The sequence below is a fragment of the Physeter macrocephalus genome, unplaced genomic scaffold, assembly GCF_002837175.3.
Source record: "Physeter macrocephalus isolate SW-GA unplaced genomic scaffold, ASM283717v5 random_470, whole genome shotgun sequence".
NCBI lineage: Eukaryota > Metazoa > Chordata > Mammalia > Artiodactyla > Physeteridae > Physeter > Physeter macrocephalus.
In genome coordinates, this window is record NW_021145755.1 from 33,502 (window position 1) to 54,459 (window position 20,958).

At 59.0% G+C, this 20,958-nt stretch overlaps 1 protein-coding gene across 1 annotated transcript; it reads left to right on the forward strand.

The window, feature by feature from the left end:
* The first annotated feature begins 4,110 nt into the window (after window positions 1–4,110).
* LOC102996403 (cadherin EGF LAG seven-pass G-type receptor 3) lies at window positions 4,111–20,470 on the forward strand. Its single transcript, XM_028485593.1, has 22 exons — window positions 4,111–7,852; window positions 9,381–10,031; window positions 10,462–10,687; window positions 10,914–11,029; window positions 11,370–11,458; window positions 11,566–11,723; window positions 12,264–12,427; window positions 12,684–12,809; window positions 12,900–13,069; window positions 13,511–13,696; window positions 14,253–14,369; window positions 14,754–14,925; window positions 15,079–15,220; window positions 15,319–15,439; window positions 15,754–15,937; window positions 16,248–16,349; window positions 17,691–17,785; window positions 18,006–18,215; window positions 18,456–18,651; window positions 18,918–19,073; window positions 19,397–19,571; window positions 20,172–20,470. The coding sequence occupies exons 1-22, from the start codon at window positions 4,111–4,113 to the stop codon at window positions 20,341–20,343; spliced, it is 7,470 nt and encodes a 2,489-aa protein (XP_028341394.1). The 3' UTR covers window positions 20,344–20,470.
* Window positions 20,471–20,958: the final 488 nt, after the last annotated feature.

The following is a 20,958-nucleotide window of genomic DNA, read 5'->3' on the forward strand; positions in this document are numbered from 1 at the left end:
AAGGTTACACTGAATGGGTTCTGCAGTTTTCAGATAAAAATTGGAATGTGAAAGTGAAAGTGAAAGCAAAGTGAAATCAGAGTTTCCCTCATTTGTTCGGTAAACACTAATAGAACACCTGTGTGTGAGGCAATGGGACAGGTGCTAGAGGAAAAAAAATGAAGCTGTCTTAAGATGTGGTCCTGACTTGAAGGTGGCCATCAGACCCTGCACATACAGAGCACTATGTCAGAGGGTCCGAGTAGAGGGAAGCATCACTTCTGGCTGGCAGCAGCAGAGAAAGCATTCCCCAGTCGTTCCTTCTTGGTTCCCAGGATGTCCTCTGTGCCTCTGTGTCACCGATTGGCCCGCCCCCTTCCGGGCACTTGCTTGTCTTCCTTATCTTTCTCCATAATGTGAAATGGAAGCCTGGGAGGAGAAGATCCCGCCTCATAGGTGTCTAACAAATGTGGGTGGAATTGATGTGTTACGGAAATGTCACTCTATTTTGGTCCAGGTGGGTGGAAAAAAAATTGGGGAAAGGAGAGCTGATAAGATGGTGGTGGTAAGGGTAAGGTGTTATAATCAGAAGGTGGGAGCAACGATATCCCAACAAGCAAACTTAGTATGTGGCTTAAACCAGGTGATAGAATGCCAACACAGCCAAGGACCGCAAGAAGGTAGCTGGAAGCCCTCTGCTGAATAGGTTAGTCTGCAGAACTGGAAAGCTAAAATCTTTTCCTACTATCTACTCAAGTTTAACCAGAGCAGATGAAGAAATAATAACTAAAGGGTCGTAACTTTCTAGAAAGTTACAGCACCCCCCCAAAAAGGTGAGGCTGAATGTCAAAGTGTAGAGGAAGTTTTGAACATCTTTTTTTTTCTCCTAGGAATTTTATATGCTGTATTTTCTCTCTTTTTAAAATCGAAGTATAGTTGGTTTACAATATTATATTAGTTTCAGGAGTACAAAATAGTGATTCACTTTTTTTGGATATCTTTTTTTAAGTTTGTTTTTGGTGTCTTGGTCTGTAAGCAATCAAGTAATAGATGCCATCCCAAAAAGGAATGTTTGCAGGAACCAGAGTAGTTGAGTCCAACTATGCCTGATGCCTTTAGACTTGAACAATACAATGGCATACAAGGACTCTCCCACGTGAATCAGCCAGGCAAGCCAATACCAACTGTGCACGAGGGTGTGATGATGCTCCAGCAAGTACTGAGTGAAGGGGCCCAGCGGCCCTAGGCTCTGATAAGCAATAGTCTCAGGCTAGAAGATCATCCAGTTTTCAAGCAGAAACCTTAGGAGCCCACCGATCTTGCGCTTACGCCAATAACCTAGGCAAGCGCTAGGAGCGCAAGAGCAAGACACCTCCCCCCCCTCCAAGTAATCTATTTTAAGGAGTTAGATTTTAGCCCAGTGAGTTTGTCTAAGAAGAGCAGGGCAGGAGAGTTGTTATAAGACTGGCTAATGGTTAAGGTAAGGAGGTGAGGAATGACAGATTGGAGGTCTTAGTGAGATGAAAGAACTGTTGGATAATTGAGCTGGATGGGTTGGCCAGGTCTTCTGGTCTGCTCTCCCAGCAAGGTACCCCTGACTTGACTGGGAGGAAGGAGGGGACAAACACAAGGTAGGGAGGAAAAGGCACGAGGAGAGGGGTTGAGATGTCCTAGAGGGCAGTGGAAAGAGGACTTGGAAAAAGGAACTACACTTGGTTTGTCTTTACAGGGAGCATTAGAAGCTGCCACTTGGGGTGGGGCACAGAGGTGAGTGCAGATGGAGAGGGAGAGGCTTCCATGGAACAGCAGCCACAAAGAGAGGACTACGGTGGAGGCAGAACAGCAGGGAGTGACACGGAGTCATCTGCAGTCAACAGAGGTGTCAAGGAGAGCTCTAGGTCTTGCTCTCCACAAGGAGCATCAGTTGAGGGCAGTGCTAACCCTAGTGGAGGGAGCAGGGCGTAACTTCCTTTGGCCATGGTCCCTTTAAGCCTCAGCACATTTGTCCACACAGCCTCCATGACCTAGGGTGGCTCCTCCATCTCTTGGTTATTCAGAGCTCTGCACGGGCATCTTCTGCAGATAGCTTTCCCAGATCGCTACATTGGCTCAGGTGCCTCTTCTGGGACCCCAGCATCCCTCTCCCTAGCGTTCCACCTGTCTCCCTCCTTCGTTAAAGTTTTCTGCCCTCCGTTCGCTAGATTGTGGACCCGGAGGGTGGGTGTGCGATCAGAACCATGTCTTTGGCTTCCCTCCTCCAGGCCCTACGCCGACTGAGCCCCCATCCAACCGAGTTCCGCCTTCGGCGCCTCTGCAGATGCTTCATCCTCACGCCCATAGGAACCCAGACCGTACATCCGGCTCTGACCTTAGGTGGTCCTCAGATTCAGAGAAACCAGAGGGCACCACTGGAGCCCACCCACCGGCTCTCCGTAGTCACTTGAGGCGCTCGAAGGAGGAACCCACGGGAACCCCGCCTCCTGGAAGCGAAGAAGCCGGGAGGGGGGGCGGCTAGGAATGCGCCATTTGATTGGTTGGTGGTGATGTCATAGGTACCGTTTGGGGCGGGCCAGGGGCCTTAGCCGGGGGATCTCCGCTGGTTCCAAGCAGGAGCCGCACCCCTTGGAGCGTTCCGTGTCCCAGCCCTAAACCCCTCCTCGGTCCAGGGACGCCTGCGTCCTCTCCTCGTGGCGCAGCAGCCCACTGTCGCTGCTGCCTTTGCAGGGTGGCCCGTAGAGCACCTCCTGGATTGTCTCTCCGGGCTATTCTGGAACGGGAGGAGCCTCCTCCCCCAGACAATGAGTCTGCCATGGGGGCGGAGCCACCCATTGTGCCAATAGAAACAGTGGCTTTCTGATTGGAACGCTCCTCGTTCACCGCTCCCCCGCCCCCGCCCTTCCTCTGTGACGTCTATTCCGCGGCGTCTGCCCATTGGCCAGCCTGGGTCGACTTGCGCCGAGTAGCACAGCGCAGGCAAAACTAGCTTCCGTTAGTCCCTACAAAGGGTTAAGGGACACAGTCTTAGCGGGCGAGGGGCGGGGACCCTAGGAGGCCGGGCCGCAGCCGTGCAGCAATGCCGGGTTCCACGTGGCATTCCAGAGCACTCCAGAGACCCGCGGCCTGGAGACGGGAGTGTAGCTTCCAGTGGAAGAGCCCCCAACCCGGAAGACTGCTGGCGGCCAGCAAGGCAGGGAAGTTTGCTCCGTTGGGGCGCTACAAACAGATGGTCGCGACATGTTTCATGAGTTGAAACTCGCTGATCGGGACCTCCCTGGTGGTCCAGTGGTTACTACTCCGCGCTTCCACTGCAGGGGGCACGAGTTCGATCCCTGGTCGGGGAACTAAGATCCCGCATGCCAGCGCAGCCAAAAAAACAAAAACAAAAAACAAACAAAGCGAAGTTTTGATCGAACAGTTAAGGCTGTTTTTTGGCTTGCTGGCACCCCAGGCCCCGTCCAGCCATCGTCCCCTCCGACCCCAAGATTCCACATGGTATCCCCGCCCAAGAGTCATGAGAACGCTTTCTCTGCACATCATGGGCACCAAATTTTCAGACCAAAATCCGGGACAGGGTTCGAAACTAGTGCTCAGGAAGGGGGACAAGAGATCCGCAAGCAGAAAGCTGGAAGACGGAGCTGAGACAGCGCCCTAGGGGGAGGGATGCTGGTGAGGGCGGTGGCCACGAGGAGGGTGGAACCAGGGGCAGTGAAGCACCAAGCCCGATTCAGGACCGTGGGCAGCACTTACGCTCCGCCCTAAATAAAGATGGCGGCAGTAACTTCGATATCCAGAGCTGCCATGCGCGAGAGCCTGTACCATCGGATTTGGGGCTTCGGGGCGGAGGTGGAACGAACCATCGCAGCGGCCGGGAGCCATGTTGGAGCGGCGGGAGGCGGCAGCAGCGGCGGGGATGCTGTGGTGGGGGCGGCAAAAGCCGGGGCCGCTAGCCAAAGGGACTCTGGCCGCGGAGTAGATGGTGCCCAGAGGGTGGCGGCGGCGCGGAGCGACAGGCCTAGAGGCGGGGGACCAGGGCGGCGGCAGGGCCCCGGGTGGGGGCCCGAGCAGCGAGGCGGGCCCAAGGCCTGGACCCAGGCGGAGGACAGTGGAGGCCGTGTGGGGAAGTAGGGGGTGATGGCGAGGCGGCAGCCGTGGTGGGGTCCCAGGGGGCCGACCACCCCGCTACTCCTGCTCCTTCTCCTCCTCTCTTTGTTCCCTCCTAGCCGGGAGGAGCTGGGGGGCGGCGGGGGCCAAGGTTGGGACCCGGGGGTAGCTGCTGCTATGGGGCCAGGGGCGCGGATCGGCGGCGGAGCCTTAGCTCTTTGTCCCGAGTCGCCCGGGGTCCGAGAGGATGGAAAGCCTGGCTTGGGAGTCAGGGAACCTGTCTTCATGGGGCTCCGAGGGGGAAGGCAAAGCGACCAAAGCGGTCGAGGGACCCCTGAGCAGCCGGGGTTGGGAGCGGAATATGGAGTTAAGACATTTGGCAGCCGCGGGCAGGAGACAGGACAAGGACCAGGGTCTCTGTTATGCTGGCGTCCAGAGGTCTCCTCTTGCGGGCGGACAGGGCCGTTGCAAAGAGATAGTCTGTCGCCAGAACGTCTTTCCCCAGGGGTCCCGGGCCCAGAGAACAGCTCTCCCTTCCCTTCGGACCTTCGGATTCGGCCCCGTGGTTCCCAGCCGGTGTTCTCCCAGAGGAATACTGGGAGAGGCGCCCCCCCAAAAGTGGGAACCACGCGCTGCTGCGGGGAATTGTGGGCGCCGGGGCTCAGGGGTCAGAGCGAGAGAACCGCGATATCCCAAGCGAGGAGGACAGGGCCCCGGCTGGACCGCCCTCCTGGGGCCGTGGGATCCGGCCCCGGGCTGGATTCAGCACCTCGCAAGGAGAGGACAGCTCCCGCATCTGGTTCAGCACTCCGAGAGTCCCGGACAGCTCCCGAGCCAACGCCCGAGCGCATGCGCTCCCGCGTCCTCTTCCGCCGCCGCTTCCTCCCGCAGCGCCCCGGGCCGCGCCCCGCTGGGGGCCCGACCGAGCATGGAGCCTGGAGAAATCCCCCAGCGAGCCGGGTCCGCCCCCGTCGCGCCGCGAACCGCCACCCACAGTTTCCGCAGTACAACTACCAGGCACTGGTGCCCGAGAATGAGGCGGCGGGGACCGCGGTGCTACGCGTAGTGGCGCAGGATCCGGACATCGGCGAGGCCGGACGCCTAGTCTACTCGCTGGCTGCGCTCATGAACAGCCGCTCGCTGGAACTGTTCAGCATCGACCCACAGAGCGGCCTTATTCGCACAGAGGCTGCTCTGGACCGCGAGAGCATGGATCGCCACTACCTGCGCGTGACGGCGCAGGATCATGGCTCGCCGCGCCTCTCGGCCACCACCATGGTGGCCGTGACAGTGGCCGACCGCAACGACCACGCGCCGGTATTTGAGCAGGCGCAATACCGGGAGACGCTTCGCGAGAACGTGGAGGAGGGCTACCCCATCCTGCAGTTGCGTGCCACAGATGGTGACGCTCCCCCCAACGCCAACCTGCGTTACCGCTTTGTGGGGCCGCCAGCTGAGCGCGCCGCCGCCTCTGCCGCCTTCGAAATTGATCCGCGCTCAGGGCTCATCAGCACCAGCGGTCGCGTGGACCGCGAGCACATGGAAAGTTACGAGCTGGTGGTGGAGGCCAGCGACCAGGGACAAGAGCCCGGGCCGCGCTCTGCCACTGTGCGTGTGCACATAACCGTGCTGGACGAGAACGACAACGCGCCCCAGTTTAGCGAGAAACGCTACGTGGCGCAGGTGCGCGAGGATGTGCGCCCCCATACGGTGGTGCTACGCGTCTCGGCTACCGACAGGGACAAGGACGCCAACGGACTGGTGCACTACAACATCATCAGTGGCAACAGCCGCGGCCACTTTGCCATCGACAGCCTCACGGGCGAGATCCAGGTGGTGGCACCTCTGGACTTTGAGGCAGAGCGAGAGTATGCCTTGCGCATCCGGGCTCAGGATGCAGGCCGCCCACCGCTGTCCAACAACACAGGCCTGGCCAGCATCCAGGTGGTCGATATCAATGACCATACTCCTATCTTTGTCAGCACGCCCTTCCAGGTCTCTGTCCTGGAAAACGCGCCCCTGGGCCACTCAGTCATCCACATTCAGGCAGTGGATGCAGACCATGGAGAGAATGCCAGATTGGAGTATTCCCTAACTGGTGTTGCATCTGATACACCCTTTGTGATAAACAGTGCCACTGGCTGGGTCTCTGTGAGTGGTCCCCTGGACCGTGAGTCTGTGGAGCATTACTTCTTTGGTGTGGAGGCCCGAGACCATGGCTCACCCCCACTCTCAGCTTCAGCCAGTGTCACAGTGACTGTGCTGGATGTTAATGACAATCGCCCTGAGTTCACTATGAAGGAGTACCACCTACGACTGAATGAGGATGCGACCGTGGGCACCAGTGTGGTGAGTGTGACTGCTGTAGATCGTGATGCCAACAGTGCCATCAACTACCAGATCACAGGAGGCAACACTCGGAATCGCTTTGCCATCAGCTCCCAGGGGGGTGTAGGTCTGGTGACACTGGCTCTGCCACTGGACTACAAGCAGGAACGCTACTTCAAGTTGGTGCTAACTGCATCTGACCGTGCCCTTCATGATCACTGCTACGTGCACATCAACATTACAGATGCCAACACTCACCGGCCTGTCTTTCAAAGTGCCCACTACTCAGTGAGTGTGAATGAGGATCGGCCAGTGGGTAGCACCGTGGTGGTCATCAGTGCCTCTGACGATGATGTGGGTGAGAATGCTCGTATCAGTTATCTCCTGGAGGACAACCTGCCCCAGTTCCGCATTGATGCAGACTCAGGGGCCATTACACTGCAGGCCTCACTGGACTATGAGGACCAGATGACCTACACACTGGCTATTACAGCTCGGGACAATGGCATCCCACAGAAGGCAGACACTACTTATGTGGAGGTGATGGTCAATGATGTGAATGATAACCCTCCACAGTTTGTGGCCTCCCACTACACAGGGCTGGTTTCTGAGGATGCCCCACCTTTCACCAGTGTCCTGCAGATCTCAGCCACTGACCGGGATGCTCATGCCAATGGCCGGGTCCAGTACACTTTCCAGAATGGGGAAGATGGGGATGGAGATTTTACCATTGAGCCCACCTCTGGCATTGTCCGCACAGTGAGGCGGCTAGATCGGGAGGCGGTGCCAGTGTATGAACTGACTGCTTACGCAGTGGACCGAGGTGTGCCCCCGCTTCGGACTCCAGTCAGCATCCAGGTGACGGTGCAGGATGTTAATGACAATGCACCGGTCTTCCCAGCTGAGGAGTTTGAGGTGCGAGTGAAGGAGAACAGCATTGTGGGCTCGGTGGTAGCCCAGATCACTGCACTGGACCCTGATGAAGGCCCCAATGCTCATATAATGTACCAGATTGTGGAGGGGAACATCCCTGAGCTGTTCCAAATGGATATCTTCTCTGGAGAGTTGACAGCACTCATTGACCTGGACTATGAAGCTCGCCAGGAGTATGTGATTGTTGTGCAGGCCACATCAGCCCCTCTGGTCAGTCGGGCCACTGTGCACGTCCGCCTGGTTGACCAGAATGACAACAGCCCTGTGCTCAACAACTTCCAGATCCTCTTCAACAACTATGTATCCAACCGCTCAGACACTTTCCCCTCAGGCATCATTGGGCGCATCCCTGCTTACGATCCTGATGTCTCTGACCACCTCTTCTACTCCTTTGAGCGGGGCAATGAGCTGCAGCTGCTGGTGGTCAACCAGACCAGCGGGGAGCTTCGACTCAGCCGCAAGCTAGACAACAACCGCCCACTGGTGGCCTCCATGTTGGTGACTGTCACAGGTGAGGGGCGGGGGTTAATCAAGTGAGCCAGTGACCTCAGCCTGTCAGGTCCTCAGGGGCCCCACAAGGCACTTCAAACCAACGAGGGATTTTCAAGCCTTCCAAGAATCCCTTACGCTCTGGGTTCCTGCACCCCACAGGATCTGCCTCACAGGTTAGGGTCATATAGTCTCTGTTTAGGGTCTTGGGCAGTCGCCACAGAACCCCAAAGATTCTAGGGCATTAGCAGACCCCATAAAGACTGTAAAGAACTGTCTGCTGACTGTGAAGAACTGTCTGCTTGTTAATCTAGGGATAGCTCCCCTCCCTCTGAAAGGCTAGAGGTCCTGGGGTAATGCTCTGGAGGTCCCAGGAAAAGCCAGCATAGGCCAGTCAGCCCACACCACATCCCTGTTCGGATGAAGGGTTACTTTGGGTCTGGTATGACCCTCAGCCCATCTGTGGAGGAGAGGGAGGCCAGTAGTTTAGTGGTTGGGAACAGCAGTTTACTCTGGCTGCTATTGAAAGGGCTGACTAAGGCCCTGCCCTCTGGGGAAATGTCCAGAGGTCCACCTGCCTCTTTTCTGTAGCCATGTCCCCAGGCCTTCACAAGCTGTTCCCTCATAGGAGAGCGCAGGCAGGAGAAGCTCTTGCAGGCCTGAATACTGGAGGCTGAAGGGGTTGGGAGAGACTTTACCAGTGCTTATTCCCCAATTCTGGAGCATGGACTCCTGGCACTGCCAACGAAGGCACATTCATCCCTCAATTCACTGGACAACCATCACTGTTGGCCACCCAGTGTGTACTAGGGTCTGGAGACAAGGCATATAAGCACCTCATGCTCATTTCTGGGGGTGGGCACTGAAATCGCAGGACCCAGGTCTGGGGTGATGGGCAGCTTGCTGATTCAAGGATGCTGAGGAGGAGGTCAGAGTCCAAGGCCCTCCTGGAGAGAGGGAGCTTGCTGACCCAGGGTTCTGGGGGATGAGGTTGAGTGGTCACAGGGTTAGGGACCCTTCTAGTGCCCTGGGAAAGTAGTTGACTGACCAGAGATAGGGGATGGGTGATCCCTGACCTAGAGGGATATTTTTGGAGGGCATGTTTTGCTGGTTCTGCAGTGCTGGGGGATGAGGGGAAGGAAAGTCGGTGGTCAGTGGCCTTGGTTCCTCTTTCTGTCCTGATTAGCCTGCTGACCATGATAACTTGGGGAAGGGTGGGTTACTGATCACTTAGGGACCTTCTTGTGTGCTTTTGGAGGAATGACTTGCTGACCCATGGGCACTGTTGGGGCAGAGAGGGGGTTGGTTGATCCCTGGCTCAGGCCCTTCCCTGTGTTGGAGGGAGGCAAGAGGAAGCAGCAACTTGTTGACACCCTGATGCTGAGAGAGTTGGTGATCACAAGCTTCAGACCTCCTTGTGTCCTGGCATGGTCAGCCTGCTAACACAGAGGTGCTGGGGACTGAGCAGTCACTGGCCCCAGCCCTCTTATGTCCCAGGGAGGAGCAGCCGCTGACCCCAAACTGACCACTTCCCCCACTTCCACCTGCAGATGGGCTACATAGTGTGACGGCGCAGTGTGTGCTGCGCGTGATCATCATCACAGAGGAGTTGCTGGCCAACAGCCTGACCGTGCGCCTTGAGAACATGTGGCAGGAACGCTTCCTTTCGCCACTGCTGGGCCACTTCCTGGAAGGCGTGGCCGCAGTACTTGCCACACCTGCCGAGGACGTCTTCATCTTCAACATCCAGAACGACACAGACGTGGGGGGCACCGTGCTCAACGTGAGCTTCTCAGCGCTGGCGCCACGCGGGGCCGGGGCTGGATCTGCAGGTCCCTGGTTCAGCTCCGAGGAGCTGCAGGAGCAGCTGTACGTGCGCCGAGCCGCACTTGCCGCCCGCTCTCTCCTGGACGTGTTGCCCTTCGACGACAACGTGTGCCTGCGCGAGCCCTGTGAGAACTACATGAAATGTGTGTCCGTGCTGCGCTTTGACTCCTCTGCGCCCTTCCTGGCCTCCGCCTCCACGCTCTTCAGACCCATCCAGCCCATCGCAGGCCTGCGCTGCCGCTGCCCCCCAGGCTTCACGGGAGACTTCTGCGAGACGGAGCTCGATCTCTGCTACTCCAACCCTTGCCGCAATGGCGGCGCCTGCGCGCGGCGCGAGGGGGGCTACACCTGCGTCTGCCGCCCGCGCTTCACAGGTGAGCAGGGCGCGGGGCTGGGTGAACCTGCAGTGCAAGTGAGGATTAGGCATCACTCTTGAGCCAACTGGGGTCGATTTGGGCGCCGTTAGTCCAGAAGCGGTAGAACCTGGCCCAGAGGGAGCCTAAGGCCGCGAAGAAATAGAGGCTTTGGTGAGGCCGAGGTAGCAAAGGAGGCGTGGCCCTGGGCAGAGGCGGGGCCCTGAGGTCCGCGGTAGTGGACAGGGCGGGACCATGGGAGGGGCGTGGTCGCAGCCAGGCGGGGAGGGAGGGCGCGGTCAGGTATAACTAGGGGCTGCCCACTTGAGGGAGCTGGACTTTTCAGAGGTCTTGGCGCTCGCCTGGAGCGCGTGGCCTTCTGAGGGGCGGGGCCCGCTGGCGCTTTGGCGGGCGCGGTCTTGACCGCCTCTGACCGCGGCTTGACCCCTAGGCGAAGACTGCGAGCTAGACACGGAGGCTGGACGCTGTGTGCCCGGCGTCTGCCGCAACGGGGGCACCTGCGCCAACGGGCCTGACGGCGGCTTTCGCTGCCAGTGCCCGGCGGGCGGCGCCTTCGAGGGTCCGCGCTGCGAAGTGGCGGCTCGCTCCTTCCCGCCCAGTTCTTTCGTCATGTTCCGCGGCCTGCGGCAGCGCTTCCACCTCACGCTGTCCCTCTCGTAGGTGCCCGCCCGCATCTGCGCGCCTGCACGCGGTCCCCACTACCTTCAAGACCCAGATTCCTGACTGCTCCACCCTGGCGTCCCATAGGACACCGCCCCCTCCCCTCCCTCTCTCACCACTTCCTCTCTCACCCTAGCCTGGGTGGGCTCCCTCAAACCTTCTTGTCACAGGGATGGTGGGTGTGAGGAGGGGTCCGGCTTATGACGCGCCCCCCCCCACCAGGTTCGCCACGGTGCAGCCCAGTGGGCTGCTCTTCTACAACGGGCGCCTGAACGAGAAGCATGACTTCCTGGCCCTGGAGCTCGTGGCTGGGCAAGTGAGACTCACATATTCCACCGGTGGGTGCCCCCGCGGACTAGTGTGGGCGCGAGTGGGTGCGTGTATGGGTGAGATGGCTGAGGGGTGCAAGCCCCACGGGCATACCTGAACACACACCTCCAGGCCCAACAGACAACAGTGAGGACCACTTTCCCTATGGGAAAGCCCATCTCTCCACGAAGTGTGTGCTTCTCCTACCTGTCCAAAGGCACTCTGGTCCAGCCAGTGTGGCCACCAGTGGGGGGAGTTATCTGATGCATCCAGGGTCACCCTGGAAGTAGCTGTGCCTGCAGGACTGGGTGGGAGGAGGAGAGGGACTTAGCAGCTCCAGACAAGCCTCCACACACATCCATCCCACAGGTGAGTCCAACACAGTGGTCAGCCCCACAGTTCCAGGGGGCCTGAATGACGGGCAGTGGCACACAGTGCATCTGAGATACTACAACAAGGTGGGCACCACCCTTGGCATGGGAGTATGGGGGGAGCTGGGATGCCAGGTTCTGCCCCTCAGGGGTCACCCTGGGGGTCCTGTTGAGTGGTGTGCCTGGGTCTCTAGCCCCGGACAGATGCCCTGGGGGGTGCTCAGGGCCCCTCCAAGGACAAGGTGGCTGTGCTGAGCGTGGATGACTGCGACATGGCTGTGGCTCTGCAGTTTGGTGCTGAGATTGGCAACTACTCATGCGCGGCTGCTGGCACACAAACAAGCTCCAAGAAGTGAGGCCCCCAGCCCCGATCCTCAAGCCCTCTGCCTGCCAAAGCCCACTCCAAGCCTTCCAATACTGCCTACCAAACTCCCCATCCTTCCCCAAACCACCATATTTCCCTCTCCCCACTAGGATGCTGAAACCCCACCTCACCTTAACCTCCCTCTCTGTGTTCTGCCAAGACTGCCCACTCCCACACAGTCCCCAGGCACCCACTCCCCCAAAGGTTCCACTCCCCTGGTCTCTCTAATGCCCCACAGCCCACCTGACCCCCATCCCCTCCCCCAGGCACCCAAATGCCCCCCTTTTTCATCCTTATCCTCAACCCCAGCCTCTTCCACCTTTCCTCAGACCATCTGCCCATCATAAACTCTCCTTTGCACCCCCGCAACTGAAGTAAGTCTCCAGTTCCTTCCTCAGCCTGATCTTACCCTCCCCGCTCAATCACCATACCCTCTGAGTCCTACCCCCTCCATTTCCTATGCCCCCCACCAGGAGCAAACCTACCCTGGCCCCAGTCCCACCAATGACCTAGACCTCTGACCCCCAGGTCCCTGGACCTGACAGGCCCTTTGCTCCTGGGGGGTGTCCCCAACCTTCCCGAGAACTTCCCCGTGTCCCACAAGGACTTTGTTGGCTGCATGCGGGACCTGCATATTGATGGCCGCCGAGTGGACATGGCATCCTTTGTCGCAAACAATGGCACCATGGCAGGTAGGCCATGTCCTCATCATAGGGAAAGGGTGGAAGGCTATATGGATTAACTCAAAATCTGACCTCCTCCTTGTCTCCTTTCCTGGCAAGCAGAATGCTGCAGCCTAGCCTTTAGGACCTGAGTCCTACCAATTCTACCCCCCTGAGAGAACATGGGGCTAAGATCATGGCCACTTTCAGCCCTCCTGGACCTCTGTGTTTTGCCCCCCACCACCACCTTGTGTTCTTACCTCCTCTATGTACCTTCCTCTCCCAGGCTGCCAGGCCAAGCTGCACTTTTGTGACTCAGGCCCCTGCAAGAACAGCGGCTTCTGCTCAGAGCGCTGGGGTGGCTTCAGCTGTGACTGCCCTGTGGGCTTCGGAGGCAAAGACTGTCGGCTCAGTGAGTGGGCAGCCTGGGGCAGGAGGAGCCTGCAGGGTAAATTCTGTTCTTGAGGTGAGGCCTGTGACTTTCCTCCTTTTATCCCACCAGCTATGGCCCATCCCCACCATTTCCGTGGCAACGGCACACTGAGCTGGGACTTTGGAAATGACATGGCTGTGTCTGTGCCGTGGTACCTGGGGCTGGCATTTCGGACACGGGCGAAGCAGGGGGTCCTGATGCAAGTCCAGGCTGGGCCACATAGCACACTCCTCTGTCAGGTGTGTCTGTCCTCCTGACCCCTCCCTAGACCCTCAGCTCTCAACCTCTAATGCACCAGCAACATTCCTGTGGTTTCAGGCCTGGTCACACAGCATACTTCTCTGCCAGGTGTACTGACTATACTTGACCCTGCTCTGGACCTGGGCCCTTGACCCTCTTCCCCACTATCATATCCTCTGCAGGTGCAGCATACCAGGATAGCTCTCTTGTGCCACCTGCACTAATCCATGACCCCTCGTCCTGACCTCTGCCCCCTAACTTCACTCTCTGCTGCATAGTGTCCCTGGGCACAGTGCCCTATGTACCAAATATAGCCTTGTCCCTACTGTACTGACCTCTGATATTCTTGACCTCTGAGCCCTCTGATCTCACCTCCTGATACTCCTAGCCCCAGCCAAACTTGGGGCTCTGACCCCAGGGCTGTGCCTCTCTACCCGCAGCTGGATCGGGGGTTGCTGTCTGTGACAGTGACCAGGGGCTCGGGCCGTGCTGCCCACCTCCTCCTGGACCAGGTGACTGTCAGTGATGGCCGATGGCATGATCTGCGGCTGGAGTTGCAGGAGGAGCCAGGTGGCCGGCGGGGCCACCATGTCCTCATGGTCTCATTGGACTTTAGCCTCTTCCAGGTCTGACCTCTAACCCTGGGGTGGTCCATTCTCAGCCTTCTGACTAGACCCACCTCATTTGACCTCACCTCTAGTCCTCTCACTTCCCTCCACTGAGCATAGTCTGATATTCTCCCCCGAGTCCCCCTCCCCATGTCCTCGCTCTGAGCCCACTCTGCTACACCCTCCTCATGTCAGGGAGGCCACGCAGATTTCTGGCCTGCTCTTGGGGTACCTCTGCAGCTAGCACTTTGCCAAACTTCTGGAAACCTCTTCTGGTCTCCTGATCTTCCCAGCTCAAAGTCATGGAATTTTAGGGTCTGTTCTGGGTCCAGGAGAGAAGGGCCAGTCTGAGCCCAGCTCTGGACTGAAAGCTTCCTGTCACCCGTCCCCCATGCTCCAGCAGGTCCTCCATACTCGGGAGCATCTCATTTCCAGACCAGTCCTCTGGGCCAGAGGGACAGAGCATGGTGGTGCAGGATAAGGCCTAGGATAAGGCCAAGACTGACACTGGGGTAGGGCAGGGGTCCATCAGGTCCCCCCCACACCCCCAGTGCTGACTGTCCCCTTCCTCCAGGACACCTTGGCTGTGGGGAGTGAGCTGCAGGGCCTGAAGGTAAAGCGACTCCATGTGGGAGGCCTGCCCCCCAGCAGTGAAGAGGAGGCTCCTAAGGGTCTGGTTGGCTGTATCCAGGTGAGGGTCAGCATGTGAACATGATATGGGGCAGTAGGGTGAGTGGTCAGAGATCAGAGGTGCCTTGGGACCTGAAATGCTGCATTCACATGGGGGTTGGTATAGGGGTAGTGGTGACCCAGAGCCATCAGAGACAGGTCAAGCCTCTCTGTGCTGTTGGAGGTGAGAGTCTAGCTTAGATTATCAAGGGTCATTAGAGGCCTGTGTCAGGGACAGCATGATTAGGGGTCCCATGGGGCCACTGAATTGGGACCATTGGGTCAGGGTCTAGGGTTTGTAGGGAAATTGCATGTCAGGGGTCATCAGACCAGGTGGCTGGCTCTGCTGGACTTGGGGCTAAGGTGCTTTGGCATGGGTCTCACCCCTTGCTGGCTGTGTCCATAGGGAGTATGGCTTGGTTCCACGCCTTCGGGCTCCCCAGCCCTGCTTCCCCCGAGCCACCGAGTGAACGTGGAACCTGGCTGTGTCGTGACCAACGCCTGTGCATCTGGGCCCTGCCCACCCCATGCTGACTGCCGAGACCTCTGGCAGACTTTTTCCTGTACCTGCTGGCCAGGTGGGGCCTGGGTAGGGGCAGGGTGATCTGGGGCTCGTGATGAAGACTGGGGGACCTGGAGAGCCTGGAGGAGGCAGGGACTGAGAAGGACAGGTGCCTGCTTCCTCCCATGCTCTGTGGCCAGTGTCCTGAGCTCCCTGACCCAACCTGCAGGTTACTATGGCCCGGGCTGTGTGGACGCCTGCCTCTTGAACCCCTGTCAGAATCAGGGGTCATGCCGGCACCTCCCTGGGGCCCCCCATGGCTATACCTGCGACTGTGTAGGTGGCTATTTTGGGCACCACTGTGAGCACAGGTAAGGGGCTGGGGGCTGAGATGATGGAAAGAGCTGGTGGGAGTTAGGGAGGGTCACTGAGATGTGGTGGAGGCGTCTCACGTGGCTGTCCACCCCAGGATGGACCAACAGTGCCCACGGGGCTGGTGGGGGAGCCCAACGTGTGGCCCCTGCAACTGCGACGTTCATAAGGGCTTTGACCCCAACTGCAACAAGACAAATGGGCAGTGTCACTGCAAGGTGCGCCTGTCCCCTGTCCCCTGACCTCTTAACTCTTCTGTAGACTTTTGTGATTCTTATCCAGCTTGCTGACCTCTGCCACCTGATTCAGCCCCTGACCTCTTACCCCTATGCCGTGACCTAACTGCCATCTCTTGTCCTTGACATCTAACCCCTCTCTTACGTTTCATTTGAGGCCAGTCTTCTTTCTGGCCTGTGAGCACTGTTCTCCTGACCCTTTGCCCTTGATTCCACTCATTCCCCAAGCCCTGACCTGAGACCCGTACCTTAAGCCCTGACCTCTGACCTCAGGCCCCTGACCCATTCTCAAACAGGAATTCCATTACCGACCGCGGGGCAGCGACTCATGCCTCCCATGTGACTGCTACCCTGTGGGCTCCACTTCACGTTCATGCGCCCCCCACAGCGGGCAGTGCCCCTGTCGCCCAGGAGCCCTTGGCCGCCAGTGCAACAGCTGTGACAGTCCTTTTGCAGAGGTGACAGCCAGCGGCTGCCGGGGTGAGCAGGCTCCACCCAGCTCCACATATAGAGGGCTGGCTCTGGCACGCTGTCACCAAGTCCCATGGCATGCTTGGCTTCTTGGGTAGGGGCTCCGGGAGGCTTCTCTGAGGGAGACCACTTACACCCAGGCACTCCCACATTTGCCCCAAGTATTTTGAGGACCTGTCACAGAATCTGATGGGCCAGCTCCCATGAGGCCAGCAGCAGAGTGGTAGGCAGTGGGCATGGGGTAGGTGGGGGGCAGTGGATGTAGCTGTCTCTTGCTCCAGCCCCTGGCTACCCGGCTCAGTGCCTCCTTCCTCCCTAGTGCTCTATGACGCCTGCCCCAAGTCCCTGAGATCTGGTGTGTGGTGGCCTCAGACCAAGTTTGGTGTCTTGGCCTCAGTGCCCTGTCCTCGGGGGGCTCTGGGTGAGTACCTGGGGGACAGGCAAATAGCTGAGGGTCGGGGTAGGCCTGACCTCTGACTTGCTGGAACCACCTCTTTTCCTGAGTTGGTTGGCCTTGTTCCTACAAAGAGGTGGGAGTGGGGTAGGGGTCAATGTGGGCCCCTCCCTACCTCTTAGGGGCTCTGGGTCCCTCCCCACATCCTCACTGAGCCTCCATCTGTTTCTCTTGGCTTCTGGGCAGGATTGCGGGGTGCAGGTAAGGGGTACGTGTTTGCTCAGGTGCGCTGCCCCCTCCCACTGCCAGAGCTTTTGCAGATCCCTCTTGCTGCCTGAAGTCCCTGCAGACCCCTTCCCACTGCCTGAAGTCTCTAAAAGCTACTCCCAACTTCTTGAAGCCCCTGGAGGCCCCTTCCTACTGTCTGAGGACCCTGGGGGCCCTTCTCTGATGCCTAAAGTCCTCAGAGACCACTCCCCACTGCCTGAGGACACCCCCTCCCCCCACACACACTTCCTAAGGTCCTTGTAGACCCCTTCTCAGTTCCCGAGGTTCCTGCAGGCCTCTCCCTACTACCTGAGGTCCTAAAAGACCCCTGCCCTCTGTTTGAGGACCCCACAGACTCCTCTCTGTTGCCTGAGGTCCTCACAGAACCCTTCCCGCTGCTTGAGATCTCTGCAGTGGCTGGACAGAGACTGTCTGCGTGTGCATGCTCTTGTGTGTGTCTTTCTGTGCCTGTGCACGTGTCTGTGTCTGTCTTTTGGGGAGGGGGTTCTGTGTTTTAAGTCAGGGGGCCTCTTGCTGGTGGCTACAAGCTCTCTTAAGGCCCAGGTCAATTCTCATTCAACTCTAATTCCAATCTCACAGATAAGGGAGAGATGGCAGCAAAGTCACCACTGGGGCAGTTAAAATTTGTGTGAGAACTTTCACCCCCACCTCAGTTTGGTCACAAAATTCTCCTGGGGGTGCACTGTGTATCTGTGCGTTTGTCCTGGGCCACACATCTACTCGTGTGCAGGTGTGAGCATTGGTTTGTGTGTTCTTGCCCTGGGCCACATGTCTGTGAAGCTGTCCTGGCCTGTGTGTGTGTGTCTGGGTGCACATGCACACACACAGTCCTGCCCTTGTGTTCTTCTTTATGTCATGGTGGTTTGAAATGGTCCACAGACCCCTCAGGAATTGACTGACAAGCGCCTGGGGCCCGTCTGGGCTGGGGGCTGGGGCTTTTCTATCCAGGGGTCCAGTCGTGGATGCCTACTACCTGGTCTCTGCTTCAGAGCTCCCCCTGGGGTAGGGGAGGGTGCTGTGGTCACCTCCTCAATGAAGGTGTCCAGGCCTCAGGCCTGACAAGGGGTCAACTGCCTTCAGGAGCTGCCGTGCGGCTATGCGACGAGGACCAGGGTTGGCTGGAGCCTGACCTCTTCAACTGTACCTCCCCTGCCTTTCGAGAACTCAATCTGCTGGTGAGACTGCCCAGACCTTGCCCTGCACTCAAGACCAGCCCTGGCTCTGACCCTGGCCTCAGTCTCCCCAGGCCTGTGCTGGGCCCCAGACATCATGCCCCAGCCCTTGACCTCCTGGGCTTTTCCCAGTTGCCCTTTAATCCAAACCCTTCTTCTTGTGAGGCTTTTGAGAAAGGCCTCAGCGACCAGAGAGCGACCATCCCCGTCTTTGTCCTGGCAGCTGGATGGCCTAGAGCTGAACAAGACAGTCCTGGATACTGTGGAGGCTAAGAAGCTGGCTCAGAGGCTACGGGAGGTGACTGGCCACACTGACCACTACTTCAGCCAAGATGTCCGAGTCACTGCCCGCCTGCTGGCCCATCTGTTGGCCTTTGAGAGTCACCAGCAGGGCTTTGGGCTGACAGCCACACAAGACGCCCACTTCAATGAGGTGGGGCTACACCTTGGGCTCCCGATCCCCTGGCCCTGACCCCCGCCCCTCTGCTCAGGCCCCTCCCGACCCCGGGGAAGTGAAGGCCCTGGATTCTCTCTCTCTCTCCCCTTGTCCCCTCCAGAGCCATACCCTTACCTACTGGGACCTCTCTGAGCACCTGGCCAGACCCCTCAGGCATGCCCTGTCCCCTCACACATCCTCACCTGGCTGGGCCCACTTTCACCTCCCTCCTCCCAGAATCTGCTGTGGGCTGGCTCTGCACTGCTTGCTCCAGAGACCGGGGACTTGTGGGCAGCGCTGGGGCAGCGGGCCCCTGGGGGTTCCCCAGGCAGCGCCGGGCTGGTGCAGCACCTGGAGGAGTACGCGGCCACGCTCGCGAGGAATATGGAACTCACGTACCTGAATCCCGTGGGGCTGGTGACACCCAACATCAGTATGTGGAGGGTAGGGTGGGGTGGGTCAGGGGGCTGTGAAAGGGCAAGGACCTGGAGGTCTGAGGGGCTGGGGGCTATTGATGTCAACATTAGTGGCAGGAGGCTGTGCTGCCACCCTCAGCGCTTTGCAGGGACAGGCTCTGCGCTGGTAGCAAGGAGGCTATGGGTTGTGGAACTTGGGTACAGGATGGGAGGAGGAGGGAGTGGGACCCTCAGCACAGGGAGGAGATCCTTGATGGGTCTCACCCCTCTTCCTCCCGGGCAGTGCTCAGCATTGACCGCATGGAGCACCCCAGTCCCAGCCGGGGGACCCGTCGCTACCCTCGTTACCACAGCAACCTTTTCCGGGGCCAGGATGCCTGGGATCCTCACACGCACGTGCTGCTGCCTTCCCAGGCCCCACGGCCGTCCCCACCTGAAGGTAAGAGCCCTGGGGTGACCCATGGGCCAGATCCTGTTTCCTTGCCCCCCAAGCCAGATGCCATGTCGCCCTCCTGTCAATTCTCCCCTTGCCAGACCCTCCCCCTCACCACAGGTGACCTCGCCCAGGCCTTGATAGTCAGGATCCAGCGCCGGGGGGACCCATGTGTCCTTCATGGGCTCCTGCTCTCTGCACCCACCCTGGTTCTGGACCTGCAAAGGGAAGAGATTCCCATGCTTGATGCTGGGTTGCGTTCAGAGCTGCGTTTGTGGGTGCTTGGGGTCCGAGGTCACTGACAGTGACTCCTCCCCCTCCTCTGGCAGCTCTGTCCACAAGTGGCAGCAGCATGGAGAACTCCACCACCTCGAGTATGGCTCCCCCGCCGGCCCCCCCAGAGCCCGAGCCTGAGCCTGGGATCTCCATCGTCATCCTCCTGGTTTACCGCACCTTAGGGGGGCTGCTCCCTGCCCAGTTCCAGGCCGAGCGCCGGGGTGCCAGGTATGAGTAGAGTTACTCCCAGGCTCCTCACCCTTGGGCTTCCCGCAAGCTTCTTCCCAGCCTAGCACTCCCTTTTTTGGTGGACAAATGAGCAGGTTCACAATCATACAGAGAGGCTCCCGCCCATGACTCTGGGAGCCTTGCCCATGCTGGGCTCCATGTGAATCATGTTCTGGGCAGTTGTGCAAATGAGGAGATAGACACAGAGCCACAGCTGGGGCCAGGCACATAAAGGATACAGGAGCCAGACAGACAGGCAAACTGGCCGATGGAGATAGGCAAAGACTGGCTGACTGAAGGAGGTCAGCCAGGGGTGGAAGGGAGGGCACTGAGAGGCAAAGTCTGTAGCTGCTTGGGCTTCAGACTCCAGTGTGGGCAGTGGGTCCGAAGCCTCTCAGCTGCATTTCTGCAGAACCAGGCCATGGACTCCTGGTCTTGAAGCAGCCCAACAGAGGCTAAAAAGGTTCTCAGAAACAGCATCCACTCTAGGGCATCTCAGACTCTGGGTGGGCCATGGCAAGTGACATGAAGACAGTGAGGTGGGCAGCCAGAGCCTGGGGAGGTCAGCAGTGCCCAAGCCCAGGTGGGCTGTCTCCTCAGGCTTCCCCAGAACCCTGTTATGAACTCCCCGGTGGTCAGTGTGGCTGTGTTCCATGGACGCAACTTCCTAAGTGGTGTCCTAGAGTCCCCGATCAGCCTGGAGTTCCGCCTGCTACAGACAGCGAATCGCAGCAAGGCCATCTGTGTGCAGTGGGACCCGCCTGGCCCGTGAGGACTTCCACTCTGGAAACCCTTGGTCCCCCTGGGAGCCCCTGGGAGGCCCAGCCTGCCCCTGGGGCCCCCACCAATGCCCCTGTGCACCCAGACCCATGAGGAATGCTGCTCCCCAACTCCAGGCACCCTCGGCCCCTCCCCTGCCTCTCACAAACCCCTGCCTGGCGATGGGGCACTCCCCAGAGGGGATGGTAGGTCTGACTGCCCTGTGGCCACAGGGCGGACCAGCACGGCATGTGGACAGCACGGGATTGTGAGCTGGTGCACAGGAACGGGTCCCACGCACAGTGTCGCTGCAGCCGGACGGGCACCTTCGGGGTCCTTATGGATGCCTCTCCCCGTGAGGTGGGGCTGTGTTCAGAGTCCCGAGGAAGTGGGAGGGTCAAAGGGCAGGAGTGCCCAATACCCCAGTGACCATCCCTGTCCCCACAGCGGCTTGAGGGTGACCTGGAGCTGCTGGCTGTGTTCACCCACGTGGTCATAGCAGTGTCTGTGGCTGCGCTGCTGCTGACCGCGGCCGTCTTGCTGAGCCTGCGCAGCCTCAAGTCCAACATGCGTGGGATCCATGCCAATGTGGCTGCTGCCCTGGGAGTGGCAGAGCTCCTCTTCCTGC